This window comes from Vidua macroura, chromosome 20 (genome assembly GCF_024509145.1).
Source record: "Vidua macroura isolate BioBank_ID:100142 chromosome 20, ASM2450914v1, whole genome shotgun sequence".
Lineage (NCBI taxonomy): Eukaryota > Metazoa > Chordata > Aves > Passeriformes > Viduidae > Vidua > Vidua macroura.
In genome coordinates this window covers 1030271-1049914 of record NC_071590.1, presented here as the reverse complement: position 1 = coordinate 1049914, position 19644 = coordinate 1030271, and the positions used below count along the sequence as shown (strand labels likewise).

The 19644-nt window shown below is 49.7% G+C and overlaps 1 protein-coding gene across 6 annotated transcripts in view; it reads right to left on the bottom strand.

Annotated features, from left to right (window-relative positions):
- Positions 1-19644, bottom strand: part of LOC128817159 (S-adenosyl-L-methionine-dependent tRNA 4-demethylwyosine synthase TYW1-like) — a 97738-nt gene that overhangs the window by 75849 nt on the left and 2245 nt on the right. For 5 of the 6 annotated variants that reach the window (XM_053995422.1, XM_053995424.1, XM_053995423.1 and 2 more), the window contains exons 4-9: positions 18890-19030; positions 18250-18351; positions 17180-17374; positions 15545-15826; positions 14564-14671; positions 3897-3984 (exon numbers count right to left, since the gene is read on the bottom strand). In XM_053995422.1, the coding sequence (XP_053851397.1) occupies positions 3897-3984; positions 14564-14671; positions 15545-15826; positions 17180-17374; positions 18250-18351; positions 18890-19030 (916 nt within the window). The remainder of the gene's footprint in view (positions 1-3896; positions 3985-14563; positions 14672-15544; positions 15827-17179; positions 17375-18249; positions 18352-18889; positions 19031-19644) is intronic. The other variant, XM_053995428.1, reaches the window with a different exon arrangement.

The window sequence follows — 19644 nt, the reverse complement described above, 5'->3', positions numbered from 1 at the left end:
CATTCCTGCCCTGTTGAGGGAAGTGCGTCAGAGCCAACCTGGGGCTGCTGAACAAGCCCTGTCACATGACAGGGCTGATGGAGGTGGCTGGCACTAAGACACATCATGTCTGAGCTCCAAATAGCTCAGGCAGGCAGTGAACAATCCCTCTCCCAGCTGCCAGCATCCAGCAGGACGTGGTTGGCTTCAGTCAGACCATCAGCGTCAATAAAACATTTGGCAAATCCAGGAGCAGCTGTGACTAATGATGCCACCAACCCCAGCAGAGCACAAAGTCATGGTCAGCCCCTGACTCACGAACAGCCTGACTGGAAGGGACCACAGGCATCATCCAGTGCAGGCCCTGGCCCTGCACAGACACCCCAACAACCCCACTGTGTGCATTCCTGGAGCTCCTGGAGCTCTGGCAGCCTCGGGTCTGTGCCCATTCCCTGGGCAGCGCCCAGCACCCCCTGGGGGAAGAGCCTTTCCCTAAAATCCAACCTGACCCTCTCCTGACACACAGAAGTGTTTTGGTTTTTTGTTTGTTTTACAGAAAAAGAAAACCCCACTGCGTTTTTCTACTTTCATCTTTCCTATTGAAACAGCAGCTCAAGACTCCCCCACCAAGGATTTAAATGTACTTCCTGAGAAATCAGGAACATTGGAAAGGCTCACGAGTCCTTCACCCTATACTAAATCCTCCTGGCACCCAGGCCAAGCAAAAGCAACTTTCAGCCCAAAAGGGATTGTGTAAAAAATTTACAAGCAACCCCAAAAAGCAAATGTGAAATTGGACTGTATTGACCAAGCACCACAGGAAATGTGAACATGGAAAGCTCGTTTCTATTTTCAGTTTAGTTCATTTCTTTCTGGCTACCTGGACACACAGAATGACTGAAGCACTACCAGGAGCTCTGCAAACCCAACCAACAACCACTACCAGCCTCTCCCCAGTGCACTGGCACTCACCAAAGCCTCAGAGCTGTGCTGCTGTTTCAGGTGGAGCTGGGCACTGATGGAATTGGAATTGTGTTGCCTCTGGCTGGGACTTTCAAAAGCAGCTCTTGCTGAGTACCTGTTATCAAGGTATCTTGCTGTTATCAAGGTACCTGCAAGCAGGCAGCTCCAAGGGTTCATACCACTGCAACCTAATGGGGAGGCTAAATTTAGCCAATATTCAATGCCAGGGCTAAAATAAAAACCTTTGCTTAAGCACTATTCCCTTTACCTCGAGGAAGGTAAATTGCTTTGAAGGTGAATCCACAGCGAATTTATGGTCTGAGGAGATGCTGCTCCAAGGAAAACCTCTTGTTATGCAACTGCAGTATCAAAGAACAGCTCTCCCTGAACCACTAATACTCATTTTCCTTCTCTTGGGCTAATTATGCCCTCAGGGATACTCTTGAAAAGACACTGAGCCTACACCCAAAGAAACCAGTTGGTGCAAAATAAATGAGATAATCTTTTGACTACATTGCACTTGTTATTTTAGGGGGAATGATGCTGAGGGAAGAAGGGAATTGATTTATTTTTGTAGCCACAAAAGCCTTCCTGGTTTGTTATTTACAGGAAAAAATGTTATATGACATAAATAAAACCACAATACAGCTTCTCTTTTTCACAGCTGAGTGACCACTGAAGAATTTGGTGAGCAGCAGAGGAGGGAGAGCTGGGAGAGGCAGCTGGGCTGTGAGGACACAACAGTTTAGAGTCTTTGAAAGGGCAGATTTACGTAAGCAGATCCTACCAGAGGCTCCAATACTGGCACTACCATGAGCACTGCAGGAAGGGAAAATGTGGACCCACTTGTCTGGATAAATTCCTGTCCCAGGAATGTCACAAGGAAAATCAGAGCTCTGTGGGGAGCCTTCTTTGAGTCAAAAGAATTACGGTAGGAAGGTGACCCTCCAGCACTGCTTTATTTTCTAAATGGCCACTTGGTACAAAAGCACAATTCCATTCACATTCACACCCAAACCCAAACGAGGAGGGACTGGTGAGACTGAGCCAATGGGAAATGCTCCAACCACCACACAGAGCACAGGGCCAGCACAAAGCACTGCCCCCATCCCCTGCTTTCTTTAGTAATAACTAAATAGATGAATAAATAAAAACAAAAGGCTGCCACCTTAAACACAAAACCAAGTAAAATATAAATAAAATGCAATCAAATACACGACAAACAAAACCAAAGTAACTGCCACCACAGCACAGCCTTCAGGAGTGAGGCTGAAAAGATGGCCTGGTCCAAGGCCTGCACCGGCCCCAGCCAGCAGAAGCTCCCCGAGGGCCATGAGGAGAAGGCAACGAGCCCTTGGGTCATTCCTCACACTTTGCTTCCCAGCTGTGCCAAGGCTGATGCCAACCCAGTGACCAAAGCTGGCAGCCACGGGCTGGGCAGAACACTCTGGGCACTGCAAAGCTCAGGCCAAAGAGCAGCCGAACCCTGGGGGCAGCAGGGCTGGGCTGCACAGCTGGACTGGCCCAGGACATGCCAGGACCCCAGAGCTCAGCCCTCAGTGATGCAGGGGCATTCTCAGGAGCTTCAGGAGAGAAACCCAGGGCAGCCCTGTCCCTAGAAGTGCTGAATAAATGTGAGGACGTGGCTCTTGAGGTCACGGCTTAGTGCTGAACATGGGGGTGATGGTGTGTTGGTGGTTGAACTTGATGATCTTAAAGACCTTTTGCAACCTTAACAATGCCATTATTACACTGATTTAGCAGCAAAGCAAGCATGCTCCACCCCAAGAGAGAAAAGAAACCAGATTAAACTCCCTTTAGAAAGCTCACATCAGCCTCCTCCTGGCTCTGCCACTCCCAGCTGAGGCTCCTGAACTGTAGGGCTCAGTCTGGCTCTCCTCAGGCTGGTCCTTTGTTTTAAAAAAAGACATGAAATCTGCTCCAACTGCTCTCATTGGAGGGCTGCTGATCTAAACATCTAGTGAATGGTTAAAATTAGTTTGAAATACTTCCTTTTCTGGAAACAATGTTTCAGCAACAAATCAGAGTTTGAAACTGAGATAAAAGCAAGGGACTAAGCTGCAAAATAGATGCAAAGCTGATCTTTAAATATTCCCTGACAAACCTACACTGTGGGAGCTGCAGAGTGTGGGACCATGGGCACATCTCTCAAGCTGCCCCAGCAGGTACATCAAACCCTGGGAGCTCCAGGCACTGCATGGGGAGCTGCCCAGGAGCCAGGAGAGTGTCCTGGGGGCATCAGGAAGAGCATTCCCAGCAAGTCAGGGAGTGATCCTGCCCCTCTGCTCAGCCCAGGTGAGGCACCTCTGCAGGGCTGTGCCCAGTTCTGGGCTCCACAGCTCAAGAAAGACCAGGAGCTACTGGAGAGGGTCTTGTAGTGGGCTCAAGGATGATTTGGGGTCTGGAGCATCTCCCTGGTCAGAAGAGACTGTGGGAGTTGGGCCTGGTCAGTCTGGAGAAGGGAAAACAGAGGAATCCCATCAGTCCATAAAATATCCCCAGGGGTATCAGAGGATTGTGCCAGGCTCTGTTCAGTGGTGCCAGCGACTGCATGAAGAGCAACAGCCATGAACCAAACCACAACAAATTCCATCTTCACCTGAGGAAGAACCTCTTCCCACAGAGTGCAGAGCTCTGGAACAGCTGCCCAGGGCAGGCTGGAGTATCCCTCTATGGCCACATCCCAAACCCCCTGGGACACATTCCTGTGCCACCTGCTCTGGGGGACCCTGCCTCGGTGCTGTTGGACTGGGTGATCTCCAGAGGTCCTTCCAGCCCCAGCCATTCCGTGTGTCCTGTCCTGTGCATGGGTCAGGCCTGCCACGAGGGCCCAGGGCAGCCCCTCACGCACACAGAGCCCCTCTCCCACTGCTCTGCTCAAAGGCAGCTCCAAGGCTCTGAGCTATGCCCCAGCTGCTCTGGCAGAGCCTCACCTTGTTTAGTGAGAGCCTCCCTCAGGGCCGGGGTGATCATCTCTCTCCTCTCAGCTCCAGCAGCTCCTTCCTGCAGCTCCTGCTCTCTCTGTTGGAAGAATCACAGGGAATTACAGCCAGTTAGAGCCAGGCCTCACCTCAAACACTGGGGCACAGCCACACACCTGCTGGACTGAACTGAGCCAAGTGCCACACAGCAATTCCTCTAATCCTGCATCTCATCCCTCTTCCCAGCAGTGACTTAGGACAGTAAATTGGAAAAGGAACATCTCCAGAACAGCAGATTTGTCCCACTGACACAGCAACAAAATTTCCAAGGATATTTTAACAACCAGGGTGTGAAATCTCATCCAAGAGCAACTCCAGGTTTTAAGCCCCAATGTTTCCTGAGTGCACAATAACCAAACCAGTGTGTGCCTGGAGTGCCACTGCTTGGGAGAGCTCAGGGAGCACTCCCAGGAGTTCACAGAGCAGAGGAGCCCTGGAGCAGCAGCCACAGCAAAGGCCTGCAGGAAAAGGCTGCTCCCCCTGCCCACAGCCCCTTCCAGCAGCAGCCCATGGAAGTCTGGCTTCCAGCTGCTTCCACACACAGCTAAGCCCTGGGCAGGATATTGGGATAAAGTCACAGGCAGGAGAAGCAAACCCTGGCACGTAAGAAGTGGTGACTCCCCTGCTGTGTGAGTGTCACTGCTGAGACTTTATGGGTATTTATTGTTTCATGTCTGCACAAAGAAGCATCAAAGTGGAAATAATTACTTGGATATTTCATGCAACTTGTAATCTGTCAGTCCTTTATGGCTTTTTTTGAAGGAGTTATAGATAAACAACAAAAACCAGCAGAGGACATTTTGTCTTGACAACACTGAGGCTATTTCACATCCAAGCCTCTTTTGTGCCAAAGCCATGGAAAAGTTAATGGAAATGCTTTCAGTTTGAGTCTCCTCACCAACTGTCAGCATCACTAAGGAAACCAGTGCTCCTGACTCGCCAAACTGCTCTTCATAAACAGGGAGAGGAGTCTGGCTGCTCCTGCACATAAACAGACTGCTTCTGTACCTGAGCAACAGCTCAGAAAATAAAAGGCGCCTCCAAAGAAAAATAAATTTGAATATTAAAACCCATCCACACAGAAGTTCAAGGACAAAACACCGCTCCTAATAAACACTTGAGAAGGACATAGGAGAGTAAAACATTTAGTGACAGAGATTATTACCTTCCCTACTCATTTTGTATAAAACTGCCCACAGCCTCAGGGATGTTGTTCAGAAATGTATTTTTTAACAACCAGTACCACAACATGGTCCTTTCTGAAGGAGAAAGCTGTATCCACCTTCTACTTCCTTCCATTCAGCTTCCTGAGCCTTTAGGCAGGACTTCATTGGTTTCTCTCTCACATCAAAACTCCCCCAGAAGCCTACATCTAATAATTAATTGCCATTTAGTGGATTTTAAAGCTCATTTCTTGAGCCTTGATCTTAATTTATCAGCAAGACTCTTCAACAGTAAAATATTAATATTGCTGGGAAAGCTTCATGCATAAGGAAGGAAGGAGATAATAGATAAAAAACTTCATCTTCCAAGTGCTAAATAAAGAGCTTATCCTGCCACAAGCCATCACTTAACCCAGGCCTCAGGCAAGGCCCTACCTTAGCACAGATTGAGACCTGGGCTAGAGGAAGGAAGCCCTGCCCATGGCAGGCAAGGGAACTGGAGGAACTTTAGGGTCCCTTTCCACCTGAATCACTCCCTGATCCTGTGATTTGGGAGCCCCTCGAAGTCCTGAGCAGGATTTAAACCTCCTGGCCTGTGCTTTACCATCTCAGGCCAGGTCAATCCTCCCAGAAGAGTTAAATCTCCACTATGGAGCACATCCTAATATTAAAAATGCAGTCATTTAATTAATTACAAATGAGAGACCCCATCCAAGAAAGCCTCTAGACACAAAGTCCTTCTGCATAGAAAACACTTGCATTTCTACCTGCCTGCAGCACCTGAGAAAAGCACTTCAATAGAGCAACACCCAATTCCTACTGACAGGGCAGAAATACAGCTCAATTATCATTTTCCCCTCACAGGGAGGATCACAATTCTCCCTGCCCACACCCTGATGTGAGAGCCCATAAACAAAACCATGCTGTGGTTTTCCCTGCCCTGCAATACCTGACCAGTCCACTTCGGCAGGGCATTGGCTGCACGTACTCCTGCTGGGAAATGGAATTCACTGCACAGGGATGTTCACTTATTTGCTTAATAAACCTTTCAGATCTGTTCTTGAGGATTGGAGAGGAGGGGGAAAAAGTTCACTTTGCCCAGAGGAAACCTCTCCAGTTGTGGCGATTTAGTAGAAAGCCCTGCAGTAAATCCAAGGCAAATCACTGTCTTTCCATAACAAATCAAGCAAGCAGTGACAAGAGCCAGCTTTTCAGGCCCATGAAATATTTCACTGCCAAAAACTGGAGGTGCAGCTCACAAAGGAGTGAGCTCAGAGATGAGGAAAACCTCTGCATATACCCTGATTCCTTGGAAGCATCAGCACAGCTCTGCTGCAGGCTGGAGGGGTTTGGTTGTGGATAAAGCCAGCTGAACCTTTGCACCCTTCCCTTTCCCTCTCACACAGGCAGCACAAGAGGCAGAGGCAGCACATTCCCAGGGCAAGGAAAACGCAACTTCCATGGACCAAGAGCCCCTGACACAAGTGAGGGCCTCAGCATTCCCTGCCCCAGGACAAATCTCAGTGCCAGCGTTTCAAATCTGCCTTCCAAACTCAGCCCCAGCCACCCCCAAAGGCGGCCACCAGGATGTGCTACTGTCACTTGTCCTCCTCTCTGCAGTGCCCTCTCCAGGATGGCCAGGTGCCCGACAGCTCCCTGTTCCCCACTTTATCCATCTAACACTCTTCAAAGTGATCGTGCAGGGGGGAGAAAAATAAAAAAGACACTGAAACTCCACAGAGAGGCTGAGAAAGTTGGGGCTACTCAGACTCGGGAGGAGGAGGTTGTGTGGAGACCTCAGAGCACCTGCCAGGGTCTGGAGGGGCTACAGGACCCTGCATCAGGAACTGGAGTGACAGAACAAGGAATACCAGGTTCAATCTGACAGAGGGGAAGTTACGGTTCAATATTAAGGAGAAATTCCTTCCTGGGAGGGTGGGCAGGCACAGGGTGCCCAGAGCAGCTGTGCCTGCCCCTGGATCCCTGGCAGGCTGGAGAGGGCTCAGAGCAGCCTAGGACAGTGGGAGGTGTCCCTGCCCATGGGACAAGATGAGCTTTAAGGTCCCTTCAAATCCAAACCATTCTATGATTCTCCAAATTAACTGCATTTAGCACTTTTAGCCTCATGACTCTAGTTACTGATGTGCCATGGCAGGGGGAAAAAAGCTCCCCTAAAAGATTTTACTCTCAGAAAAAAATTTACACTCAATTATGACTCAACTTCTTTCCTGCCTAACCTCTCAGTGGCCAGACAAAGGGAAGCCCTGGCCTTGCCATGATTTACAGCCTCATCCGTCTACAAGCTCCAGGATCTTTTCCCAGATGAAAAGCACAGGCATTAAGTAAAGAGGAACATACCAGGGCTGGAGCCAGCACTAACAGAACAGCACTGAGGGAATTCTGGCCAGGTTGTCAGAAAAAGCTGCCTGGCAGCAGGAAGGATTAGCAACACTTGCCCAGGAGCTGGGGAATGAACTATTAAAGTTCATGAATTACATGAAGGAGAGTTAAACTTCACGGAGCAGAGCTTTGGAAGCAATGCCCCAGGGGCAGCAGGACAACCAACAATGCTGGCAGTTCCTCCCCTCCTAAGCCTCCTCTGGCAGGGGCACCAGAGACAGGAACCACATGGGGATCTGGGGAGCTAGAGGGACCCCAGGCTGCCCATAGGAATGTCGCTCCTTTCCTTACAAAACAACCTTCCTGGAGGGCTGAAATACGTGGCAAAACAGGGATAGGGAGCCCACTCTACAAAGACACCCCTGAACACAAGCACAGGAGCTGAGGGTGGACTCTGGGGACCGTCCTCCAGCAGGAACACAGCTGTGGCTGTCACAATTCAGCTGTGACAGGCAGAGACAGAGCTGCAATTTGCTGAGCCCAGGGATAAACACCCCGTCAATCCCACAGCACCCTGGCCCTCGCTGCTGTCAGTCACCAGCAGAGACAGCCTGGAGCTCCTGCAGCAGACAGGAGAACTGAGAACTCAAGAGTGAGCAAGCTGTGAACCAGCTAACAGCCCAACAGACAGCAAATCTTATTAAAAACAGCTGCCAGAGTCTACATAATCACAGGCTACACACCCACCCCAGCACTGCCCAGTAAAGCAAAAGAGCTGAGAGCAGCACAAGGAGTGAGCAGGGAACGGGGCAATGAAGCACCTGGCCATGACTGAAACTTCAGCTGCCTGGGGCACAAGGGAAAATTCACACAGGTGCTCTCAAAAAGTGGCCCTAAAGTCATAGAATCATGGAATGGATCAGGAGGGACCCTAAAGCTCACCCTGTATGGCAGGGACACCTCCCACTGTCCCAGGCTGCTCCAAGCCCTGTCCAGCCTGGCCTTGGGCACTGCCAGGGATCCACGGGCAGCCACAGCTGCTCTGGGCACCCTGTGCCAGGGCCTGCCCACCCTGCCAGGGAACAATTCCTGCCCAATATCCCATCCATCCCTGCCCTCTGGCAGTGGGGAGCCATTCCCCATGTCCTGGCACTCCATCCTCCTTGTAGGCTCCCTTCAAAATGGGGAAAGCCCCTGAGAAGTTCTGACTGATACCAAAAAACAAAAAAAAAAACCAAATTCAGAAACAGGACTTTTCTCTCCCGAAGTAGAAACCCCTGTGAATTTTAAATAAGGAGGTGGAATCCCCATCTCCCTCCCTATGCTGTAGGATACAGAAGGTCCCTGGTGTTATCCTGAGGCAGCAGCTCCCAGCTCCCACCTAAACAAAGGAAAAGAGACCTGCTGCTTCATCCTCATGGAGGGAATTTTCCATTTCCTTTTGTCTGAAAAGCCAGTGCTGAGATTTCTGGACACTTAGAGCATTTAAATCCCAAACTCCTGCTGACAAGCAGTGACAGGAGCTTATGCTGCCATCCAAGTGCATCAGAAAAAAGGGCACTGAGCATCTTCCATGACCAACGTCATTTTCTTGTAGATTCAACATCAGCCCAAGTCCCAAGGACAAGAAACCTCGCAGGTCACAACTTTCCAATGTATCTGCAGGGCTGCACGGGGGGTTCAGAGTGCTGCATTGAGCTCCAGCAGCACTGCTCTGCTGTAGGGCAACTTTTACAAGGTGCTGCTGAAGCACAGCTCCAACTCACACACTGCTGAGGGAACCTGCCAGAGTTTGTTTGATTTGGGAGACTTCCTTGGACAAGCCACAAAGAAGATTGATTTTGAAAGGCACCAGAGGAGTCAAAACTAACAGTGCGTCTGTGTCCAACCAAAAGGGACTGCTTATACTTGAAAATTGAGCCATGTTTTCACATTTTCTTTCTTCTGTGCTACAAAAACCCCTACTGAAGCCCAGTTAACACAGCTTAACAAGTGTCCCAAATGTCCAAATTCAAACCAGTAAGATTTTCCATTCAGTCTCTTCTGCTCTCTCACACAGAACAGGCAGCACACACTCCACACTCATGCCATCTTCTGCAGATTCTTTTTTAAATGGCTCTGTAAAGACTTCTTCACTTCATTTCTTTCCTTTCCATGAGTTCAGGACTAAAAGAACATTTAATTTCAACAGCAATTTTTCAAGTGGTCAAAAAAAACACAGAATCCTGGAATGGTTTGAGTTGTCCCCAGTCCCTCTCCAGCTCTCCTGGAGCCCCTTTAGGCTCTGGAAGGAGCTCTGAGCTCTCCCTGGAGCCTTCTCCTCTGCAGGTGAGCACCCCCAGCTCTCCCAGCCTGGCTCCAGAGCAGAGAGGCTCTGCTGCACTGATTTGTAAAATTTTGGGAAGTCTGCTCAAATCTGTCATTAGAAAAGCAGGAAACTTAAAAAATGCACAGCAAAAAGAAAACCACCTGAGAAATGGAGCACAAAGTTGGTGAGAAATAGGGAGCAGGAGGGCTGGGCTGCTGCAGGGTCAGTCCTGACCATCTCCACCAAAGGACGTGGTCAGGAAAAGGCTGCAAATAAACACTCAGAGCTCCCAAATACCTTTAGCAAGGAAGTCACTGCCATGTCACATGTTAGAGACTGCACATCCAGACACAGGTTACATTAACCTGTTATGTAACCTGTGTTACATATTTATTTTGGTAGGGTTTTCTATGCCTTTTGGGGGGGTTATTTTGGGGAGGTTTTCTATGCCTTTTATCACTCACAAGCCTTACTCAGAAAATGCCTCAAGATCTCTTGTAATTTTGTTTAGCAATTGTAATCCTTTCCACTAGCCAGGGTTTAGAGAAAAAAGATTTGAACCCAGGAAAGGAGAAGGGTGAAGTGTCCCTATGGCAAATTCTGCTGTTAATGACAGAAGTAGTCCCCAAGAAGTTAAATTTAATTTCTTAAAGCTCATTTTAAAATGTAGACTCTCATTGTATTCTGAGCCAGAGTAGCACATGTCGGAATCTGGCCCAGAGCAGCTGCTGCAGATAAGGGCATATTTTTCATAAAGGAATCCTTCACCCATTAAAAGCTGAAGCTTTTGGAGCTGTCCACATCAGTTTTAAATGGAAGTTACATTCTCAAATTTTGTTCCATTTGGTTAACATATCACTGACTATTCTTTCCTCCTTTAAATAGTTCCTAGCTGTAGCACATGACCCTTGGTCTATAAACCTTAGGCCTTAAATACCTCACTGCCCACTGCCCCACGCCAACCAAACCCAGCTTCCCTAAGAGCTCCTTCACCCAGGGCCTGCAAGGTTTGGGCTTCCACAGCAGCCCCAGGCTCCAAGGGCTCCCAGGAAATGCTGGAAGGGGTGGGATTTACAATGGCTAACCCAGGATGACTTTTCAGGGACCAGTGCCAAAGGGGCCCAGGGACACAGAGGGACACAAACCGAACACTCTGGGGCAGGGTTTGGTTCCTGGAAACCCTCAGTGTGTTCCTATCAACCCCTCTCTCCTTACATTGCAAATAGCCTGTCAGCATCATTACATTGCTTATTGTAGAAAACATGAGCATTAATCTCAAAATTGCATCAACAAATATGCTCATTCGATTGCTTCCAAACCCATCAAACAAGGAATCAGGACATTATTATTGCTATTACTCATGCCTGAAGTTCAGAAATGTGAAGGTTAATAAAGTCATTCCATTCCCTGGGAATGAGTGTAGATGGATCTGTCCTTTCAGCTGATCTCCCAGCTGAGGGAGATAATCCACACTAAGAACTGGTGTCCCTGTGATTAATGGCACCTTGCAGGCCACAAACACCATCAGAGTTCACCTTCCCTGACAAATCCACATCAAAGGAGGCACCCTGGAGGAAAGGCAAAGTGTGCCACAACCACAAAACTCCAAAGTCTACCTCGTTCTTAAATGCATTAAAAACCATCAACACATGTCATGAGATTTGGTAAACTCATGTGGACTTTGCTGTTGGATCAGCTACCAGTTAATATACCTGAATATATGACCAGTATCTACCCAACCTTGCATCAGTTTGGGCTCAGACTCAGTGTGCAGAGGGCACCATCACCATGAGCTGTGTAACTTCACACTCAGCAGCTCTTCAAAAATCCATCTCTTCTCTAACTCAGTCTGTAATAGCTATAATTCAGCCTGGCAGAGATGTTCTGGCATTCCCCTGGAACTCCTGAATCCACCTGCCTGGTCCAAGTGGCTGCAGGAATCCAGTATCTGCTTTGAGCCCTTTGACAATACTTTACAAACCTGCAGAATATGGGGGGGGGGGGGGGGGAAACTGTAAGACAATCTCAGCCTTGGTTTTCGTCAAGGCAAACAACAAAAGGCAGATGCAAAATTAAATTAAGATGACCAGCGGAGATGTGAGCAAGGATTTATTAGATCCCTCCACAGCCTCACTCTGCCATCCCAGAAAAGGCAGGACAATAAGGAATTCTGACAATCTGTGCCTGTACAGCTGCCTTACCTGCTAGTAAGTCTCACAAGAGCCCATCCGTGCAGAAGAGATGAAAGCTGGACCCAAAAGCATTTCAAATTAATTACAGTGCACAAGGCAGAACCTGCTGTTCCACATCCCACAGGCAGAGGGGTGAATACCCAACGACACCCATAGAACTCCTGCTGGAGAGTGTCAGGCACATTCCTGACCCAAGGAACTCTGAGGAGGAAAAACTGTCTGTGACATAACCCTGAAGATATCCAAGTTTCTCTCAAGACTTGCTCACCTGTGTGTGAGCAGTTCAGATCCCAAAGCCCAGAGCACTTGGCTGTGTGGACAAGGAGTTCTGGAGGACAACAGGTTAGGTCAGGGAAAACAACAGTGTCACACCCATTTTACACAGTTCAGCATTCCATGAGAGGGAAAACGGATAAAACGGCCAAAGGCAGAATGGCTCACCTGGTACAGCAAAACTCTCAGTGCAGACTCAGAGCCTAGAAAGGGGACAGGACTTCAACAGAGGTGCCCTTATGCACACTCAGAATGAGCTCTCAGGCTCACACCAACACTTTCCCCCTCAGGATTTGATCCTCTGCAGGAGGGCAGTGTTCAGCTCTCACAGCAGAACAGCTCTGACAGCTCCTCCAAGGAAAAGGCTCCAAGGATCAACACCTGCAGGTCCCAGCTCCAGGTGAGTGTCTGTGCTCAGGCAGCAGCTGCCCCTCTGATCAGGGTGGCACTTGGGACACAGCCACAGCAACGTGATCTGCACAGAGTCACAGCAGAACAGGAGTACACCCAACACCGAGACCTCTCCCCACTCCAGCAGAGCACCAGGAAGGCTGAGGAGAAACCAGTTTGGATCCTGCCTCAGCCCAGGCACAGACAGCAGTGAACTTTCCCTGCCTGTACAAACCACAAACCCACACCACACTGACCTCAGCAGTGACTTCTTCCAATGAACAGCAGAAAGTATTTTATTGCTGTGCTCACATTTTATTTGTAAACTGGCCTACGATACGTAGTTTTCTTGGGTTACACTGCTCCTCGATTAGGACGCTGCTATATTCTGTCTGTCAGTCAGGGAAAGCTCAATGCCCAATTCTTCACGGCCCGGCAGAGCTGAAGCACCGCCCAGGAGCTGCCGCAGCACCCCGTTTCCTTTTGGCCGCTGACCTCTAGTGGTGAGCGCAGGAGAGAGGAGACAGGAACAATGTTAATGTTCTCCATGAGGAACTGCAGTCCTTTCTCCCTCCAAAGGGAAGCCAGAAGGTTCCCCAGCCTTCCCTCACGGGCTGCAGTGCACAGGCTGATGCCGGCTCCGGGGCAGAGCCCTCTCACAGCAGCCAGCCTTGCCCCATCACTGGGGCTCCTCTCCTCACAGAGCTGGCTACAAACAGCAGCGTTTGATTTACCTCCTTCCCCTCCCTAAGGGGAGGAACAGAGATCCCCATGCTCCCCTTGTAAGCTCCTGCCCTCCAAGCACACACCCTCCTGTGAGCCACGGCCTGGCTTCAGGTAGCCCAGCAGTGCCACCTCAGCTCAGACCACCGAGGACATTGCTGTATTTTCACAGAGTCACAGAGCAGTTTGGATTGGCAGGGGCCTGAGACCATCTCATTCCACATTCCCTTCCACAGGCCGGGACACCTTCCACTGTCCCAGGATGCTCCAAACCCCATCCAGCCTGACCTTGGACACTGCCAGGGATCCAGGGGCAGTCACAGTTGCTCTGGGCACCCCGTGCCAGGGCCTCATTTTGGAAAAGAGCTGTAAGAAGCCCCACAGTGCAGATACACCCAAGGTAGGGAAGGTGTAATTACAGAGAGGTCTGTTTGGTGAGAAGGGCATGGACAGCAGCTCAGGGGTGCACAATGACAGCACCATGCAAAGGTCACTGAGAGCAAAGGGGTCAGCAGATGGGCTCAAAGCACATCACAGGCCACCCCTCCCCACCCTGACTAACAACTGCTCAGCCAGCAAAGACTGGGGAGCACAGCAAGGCCCTGCAGCTGCTCCCTGTCCCTAGTGCTTGGTGTGAGTGAGGCGAGCGTGACACATCCCAGATCAGACCGAGCACAGGAAAGGGACACCAACAGAACGACTGGGAACAGACCCAGCAAAAGCCTGGGATGGAGCAGGAACTGGGGCTGTGTGACAGGCCCAGTGTGTGAAGCACAGACCTCACCCTAGGGCAGCAGTATCAAGGCAAGCTGCTCTGGCAGCTGGGTGCTCCTGCTGCACCTGCAGCTCTGCCCCCATCCTCACACCTGCATTTCAGTGACAACCCACAGGCAATACAGGAACAGGACCTGTGTTCAGCCACTGAACACAGGTCAGATCCAGTGCAGTCAGATCCAGTGTTAGCTCTGCAAGTAGACCTTCCCTCAGACTGGAAGTCACAGGTTTATCACTGCAGCATTTGCTTGGTGAGCAAGCCACAGAGTCAGTCTGTGACTACACCCAACACACCTCCAAAGATGTTCTTTTTGGCGACAGATTCTTCAACAGCTCGTATTTTACTCTCCCTCTAACCAAACCCTACAGATTCAAACCCAGTCAGTTTCATTTTAATCAATCCAGCTGCTCAGCGAACAAGACCTGACCATTCCATACCCCCTCTAACAGCAGTACCTTTGCTTTCTTCATGTGGCCCATGATATTGCCAAGATCTTCAACATCAATTACAGAATCTGTGCCTCCAGCTTCCTCCTCACTACTGGTTTCAAACAATTCCTCTGCCTGTGGGAGAGAGCAGAGAAAAAAAAATTAAGAATTTATCTCACTGGTAAATGTAAGACTAAGCTAACCAGGGCAATGAGCTCTCCTCATCAGTAAAGACCACTCAAAACAAGTAATAGTCTACCAAAACCTGTAGGATGGATATGGAAACCTCAACCCCTTTAAACTCAAGTGCCTTGCTGACAGCAAGATTTATTCCTCCTGCTCTGCAGCAGCCAGCACTCCCAAACCCAGCCAGAAGAACCACTTACTTTCCTATAAAATTCAACCCAGCAATAACTTCCAACCCACAGTATATGGCTCAAGGGAGGATTAAAGTGCCATAGCAGCTCTGGGTCTTGCACTGGAGAGCAATAGAGAGGATTTCTTAGTTCAAATCTGCAATCAATAAACACTCCAGAAGAGAGAAATGATTACAGGCAGACACACACAAAGGACATACAGGACTTGCTCAGGTAACACACCCCAGTTGCCTTTGGGAAACCCTGGGATGCAGGCAGAGCAGCTGAGCTTCACCAGGTTGAAGTGGAAAGAGGTTAATGACTCACAGGGAACTGAAGGGTCCCTTTAGCCTTGGGACATGGCAAAGGCTCTGCTGAGAACCCAGCCTGGTTCCCTGGAGCATCTGTCCCCAGCCAGGAGCAAGACTCCCTCATCACACAAATGCCATTGAGCCTGGGTCCAGCACTAATTCTTTGGTCCTTCTTTCGGATGGCTCATTCTACTTGTTTTTGCCATGGGATCTCAGCTCTCTTCTCCCCCTGCTCCAGAACAAGTATCAGGCTCCCACAGCAGCCCTCTGGACTGCAGGAAGAAGTGGAGAAGTCAAACCGTGCCCCAAATGAGATAAGGCCTCAAGGATTTTGGCTGTACCTCAGTATTCTCCTGTTCCGACGTCCCATGTTCATGGTCTGAGCTTTCCTTGCTCTGCCTCCCTGAAGATTTGCACTTCCCCTTCTTGCACTTCCCACTGCAGGGCTTCTTTTCCCCTCTGCAGAGTGCCTGGAGTCGAGTCAGGAATTTGGCTTTCCAGGCCTCAAAGTCAGCCTCAATGCTGCCATGCTTGCTCTGGGCCACATTGCTGTCCCCCTCAGCCCGAGTCATGATCCTGCTGGCACTCAGCATCCACAGCCACCTGTCCATCCTCCTTCCAACCTAGGGCAGGAGGAAGGGTTGGAAAGGAAATTAAACCAGGGCCAAGTGCAAGCAGCCAACCAGAAAAGCAAGGATCAGCCCTGGGAAGAGCCAGTGAGCTGCATGGCACTGCAGGGTAGGGACCTGGGGAGTCCCTCTCAGGTGCTGGCTCAGCACAGACACAGGGCAGCCTGAACAGCACTACACCCCCTCAGACTCCACTGGAAAATCCCTCTGCCGTCCATGGGGTGAAGGGATGGCCTCTGGGAACAGACTGCTCTGTTCGGTGCTTGCTGGTCAGAACGGCCACGTGTGTGACACACAGCCCCAGCTCTGAACATAAACTGTGACAAGTGATGCCATTTTTCTGTGTGAGATGAGACCAATGACCAGGCAGAGATACTGCCACAGTTCACATCAGAGAATAAAGCTAAAACCCACATAATAAAAAGGAGCCACGTTTAGAAGGCAGCAAGAGTTTACAGTGCTGTGCCCTCAGGTGACTGCAGAATGCTTTCAAAGCTGGGAAATTAACTCAGTAAGGATTTACCAAACGTGTTACCACACCTCCCAGTGCCTGTGGGACTCATTTCGCATTTGAAATCCAACTGCTTCAAAGCTGAACTGCCCAGGTGGCCAAAAAGGCCAATGGCACTGGCTTGTACCAGCAATGGTGTGGGAGCCAGACCAGGACAGTGACTGTCCCTCTGCACCAGCATTGCTGAAGCACCTCCAGTCCCGGGGGCAGTTTTGGGCCCCTCACCCCAAGAAAGACCTTGAGGGGCTGAAGTGTGTCCAGGGAAGGGAACAGAGCTGGAAGGGGCTGGAGCCCCAGGAGCAGCTAAGGCAGCTGGAAAGGGGCTCAGCCTGGAGAAAAGGAGGCTCAGGGGGGACCTTGTGGCTCTGCACAACTCCTGACAGGAGGGGACAGCCAGGGGGGTCGGGCTCTGCTCCCAGGAAACAGGGACAGGAGGAGAGGGAACGGCCTCAGGCTGGGCCAGGGGAGGCTCAGGGTGGACATCAGCAGGAATTTCCCCGTGGAAGGGGAGGTCATGCACTGGAAGGGGCTGCCCCAAGAGGTTTGGAGTCCCCATCCCTGGAAGTGCCCAGGGAAGGGCTGGACGTGGCACTAAGCACTCTGGGCTGGGGACAAGATGGGGATCAGGCACACAGTGGGTTCAGTGATCTTGGAGGCTTTTTCCAAGCTCAATTGCTCTGATATTCTGCCCATGCCCTAAACCCAGTGCCTCGCCCAGTCAGCACAACAGCTGCAATTCCCACACAGACCACCAGCCTCATTCAGGTTTGATGCACTTCCTGCAGCTGAGGCTCTCGAGGAGCAGAAGCCAAGCAGGGAGGTGGAGGGACACTCACTGTGTTGTAGTGATCCACATAGGCTGAGTTCCCCAGCCCGAACACGGCATATCTCAGGCCCTGCAGGAAGCTTTTCCCAACACGGAAATCATTGGCTGCCTCTTCCAGCCACTTGCAGAACCAGGCTGCGCTCTCCGGGGGCTGCCCTTCGGTGTAGGTGGCCACCAGGAACACACAGATGTTCCTGCTGCTTGTCTGGTCACACAAACAGGACAGGAGGGGGAAAAAAAAAAAAAATCACTGCATTTTCCAGATCCTTCTTCGAAAGCAAAGAGTTACAACACCCAGGCAGCTGGGAGAAATCAAAAGACAAGGCTGTCGCCTGCTGGGGTAGGATGGTGCATGTGACAATCCCAAGGGTGCTGAACAATCTGCACAGCACCTTAAATTAACAGAGAGAGGTCAAGCTGAACAGGGACACAGTGACAGAGCAAAACTGGACATCCAGCCCCATCAGCAGCTTCCTTCCCAACTCCTTCATCAGGGAAGTGCCCCATGGATAAATACTTCAAACTCCTCAACTTCACATTTACAGGTGTGTTAGGGGCAGTATCAAATGCTGGAAACTCATACTGACACCTGAAGGAATTCCCAGCATGCAGTTCCCACCAAAACTTTTTGTTAGGATTAATTAGAACTCTAAAGTAGCAACTATCAATATTGACAGAAGAAAAACCCATCAAGGATTACTCCACATAAATACACCTCACAAGGAGTTTCTATCTTAAAAACCTCTAAAGGCTGCAGAGGCATTACCACCTTCCTGCTCTGGTTCTGAACCTTGTCCAGGGCACCTGGGGCAGCCACTCTCACCCAGCTCATCCCTGAGTTACAGAACTGGTTCATACAGAGTCACTGTCACTGATGTGACAACTGGTGCTTCAAAATTCTCAAAATGTAGGTATTTTCTGCTGAGGGCTGATGGGCTACATTTGCATAGGAAGGGAAGCAATTCAACACAAAGCTTTGGGGATTTCCAGAACAATAGGAGAGAAATACAAGAAGGAAATAGACTTGACAAGTCCAGGAAAAACTTGTACTTGCTACTGGTGTGTTTATGCCATACCCACCTCCTCTGCTAAACCATCTTCTGGATCGTAGTCTCCCATGTTAATGACTTCCACGGGCAAATTAAGGGAAGTAACAGCTTCAGCCAGAGCTTTGGCAAATCTCTGAATAAAGAAATATTGCAAGTTATCAATTACTTCAAGCCACACAAGCCCTGCTGTGCTCAGCCACAAGACTTCTCCCAGCACAGGAAGAATAATGACACAGGAGGCCTGGACACCGGCACTGCAATTCCTCACATTAAAACAAAAATGGAATACACTGGCTAAGAGTTACAACATTATAATGACTAATCACTTCACTGCTACACACACAAATTACATTTCTTCATGAGAAAGCACCAAACCCAGAACTTCTCTCTACAAAGCCTTGATAAAAAATTAAAATTATACTGCAAGAGTGAACTTTTAGCTTTATTATCAATCTCTACTGCACACCTTGCTTAAAGGGAGGAGGAAAATTGTTATTTTTATTTAATTTTTCACTTATTTTGTACATTGGGCAATGATTGTAAAAAGCTAATGAATGTGCTGATGAACTCCCAGATCTGTACCCAGGGTAGTGTTTTAAGGCAAGCAACTTTCTCAGATCCCAGCAATGTTTCAAAGCAATTTCACAGATGTGCAGTAAAAGTACAGATACCTTTGCTGTGCCAGTCTGAGAGCCATAGAAGATCTTCACTCCAGCAACATGGACCTCCTGTGCCTGAAGGGGAGCACATCCATTTCCCAGTTTATCTGATGTTCCCTCGGGGGAAAAGGGATTCTTATGGGATTTCTCACCCTATGAAACAAGAGCTGTGTCACATGCAATCCCTTCTTCAAGGGTTATCAAACCAAGAGCATTTAAAATTCAAATCCTGGCGCCACTCTCAGCAACAATCAAAGCATTTTGGTTCCTCTCACACCCAGACAAACACACCAGGACCTGTTTTCCTGACCTAAGCCATGCTACAATACCCACTTGTCGGAGGTAACAGGATCCAGCTGAACCTCCCAAGTCCTGCAGCAGATCTTTGCCCACCTGCAGGAGGAGATTTTCAACTCCTGCATGGCCTAGTTCCCTCCCATCCCCAAAACAGCCCAACCCTGTCATTAATATCATGAAAACATGAAGGCGCAAACACTGGGCACAAGCAGAGGGGTTTACCTGGAGTGACAGAGCAATCCAGGGGAACACATTCTCCCAGGAACAGTGCGGGGAGTGTCCTGCTGAGCTCTGCCCCAACATCAGAGCAACAAGAGTATTTAGTGACCCACAGACACAAACAAGCCAGGCTGAGGATTGTAAACTGCGTTTGGGATTTGCAACACCCTCAGCAGGCCCACGGCAGGTGCTTTTATCCAGAAACTACTCACTTCCACCCAGGGTTTTGGGGTGTTCTCAGAGAGAAGTGC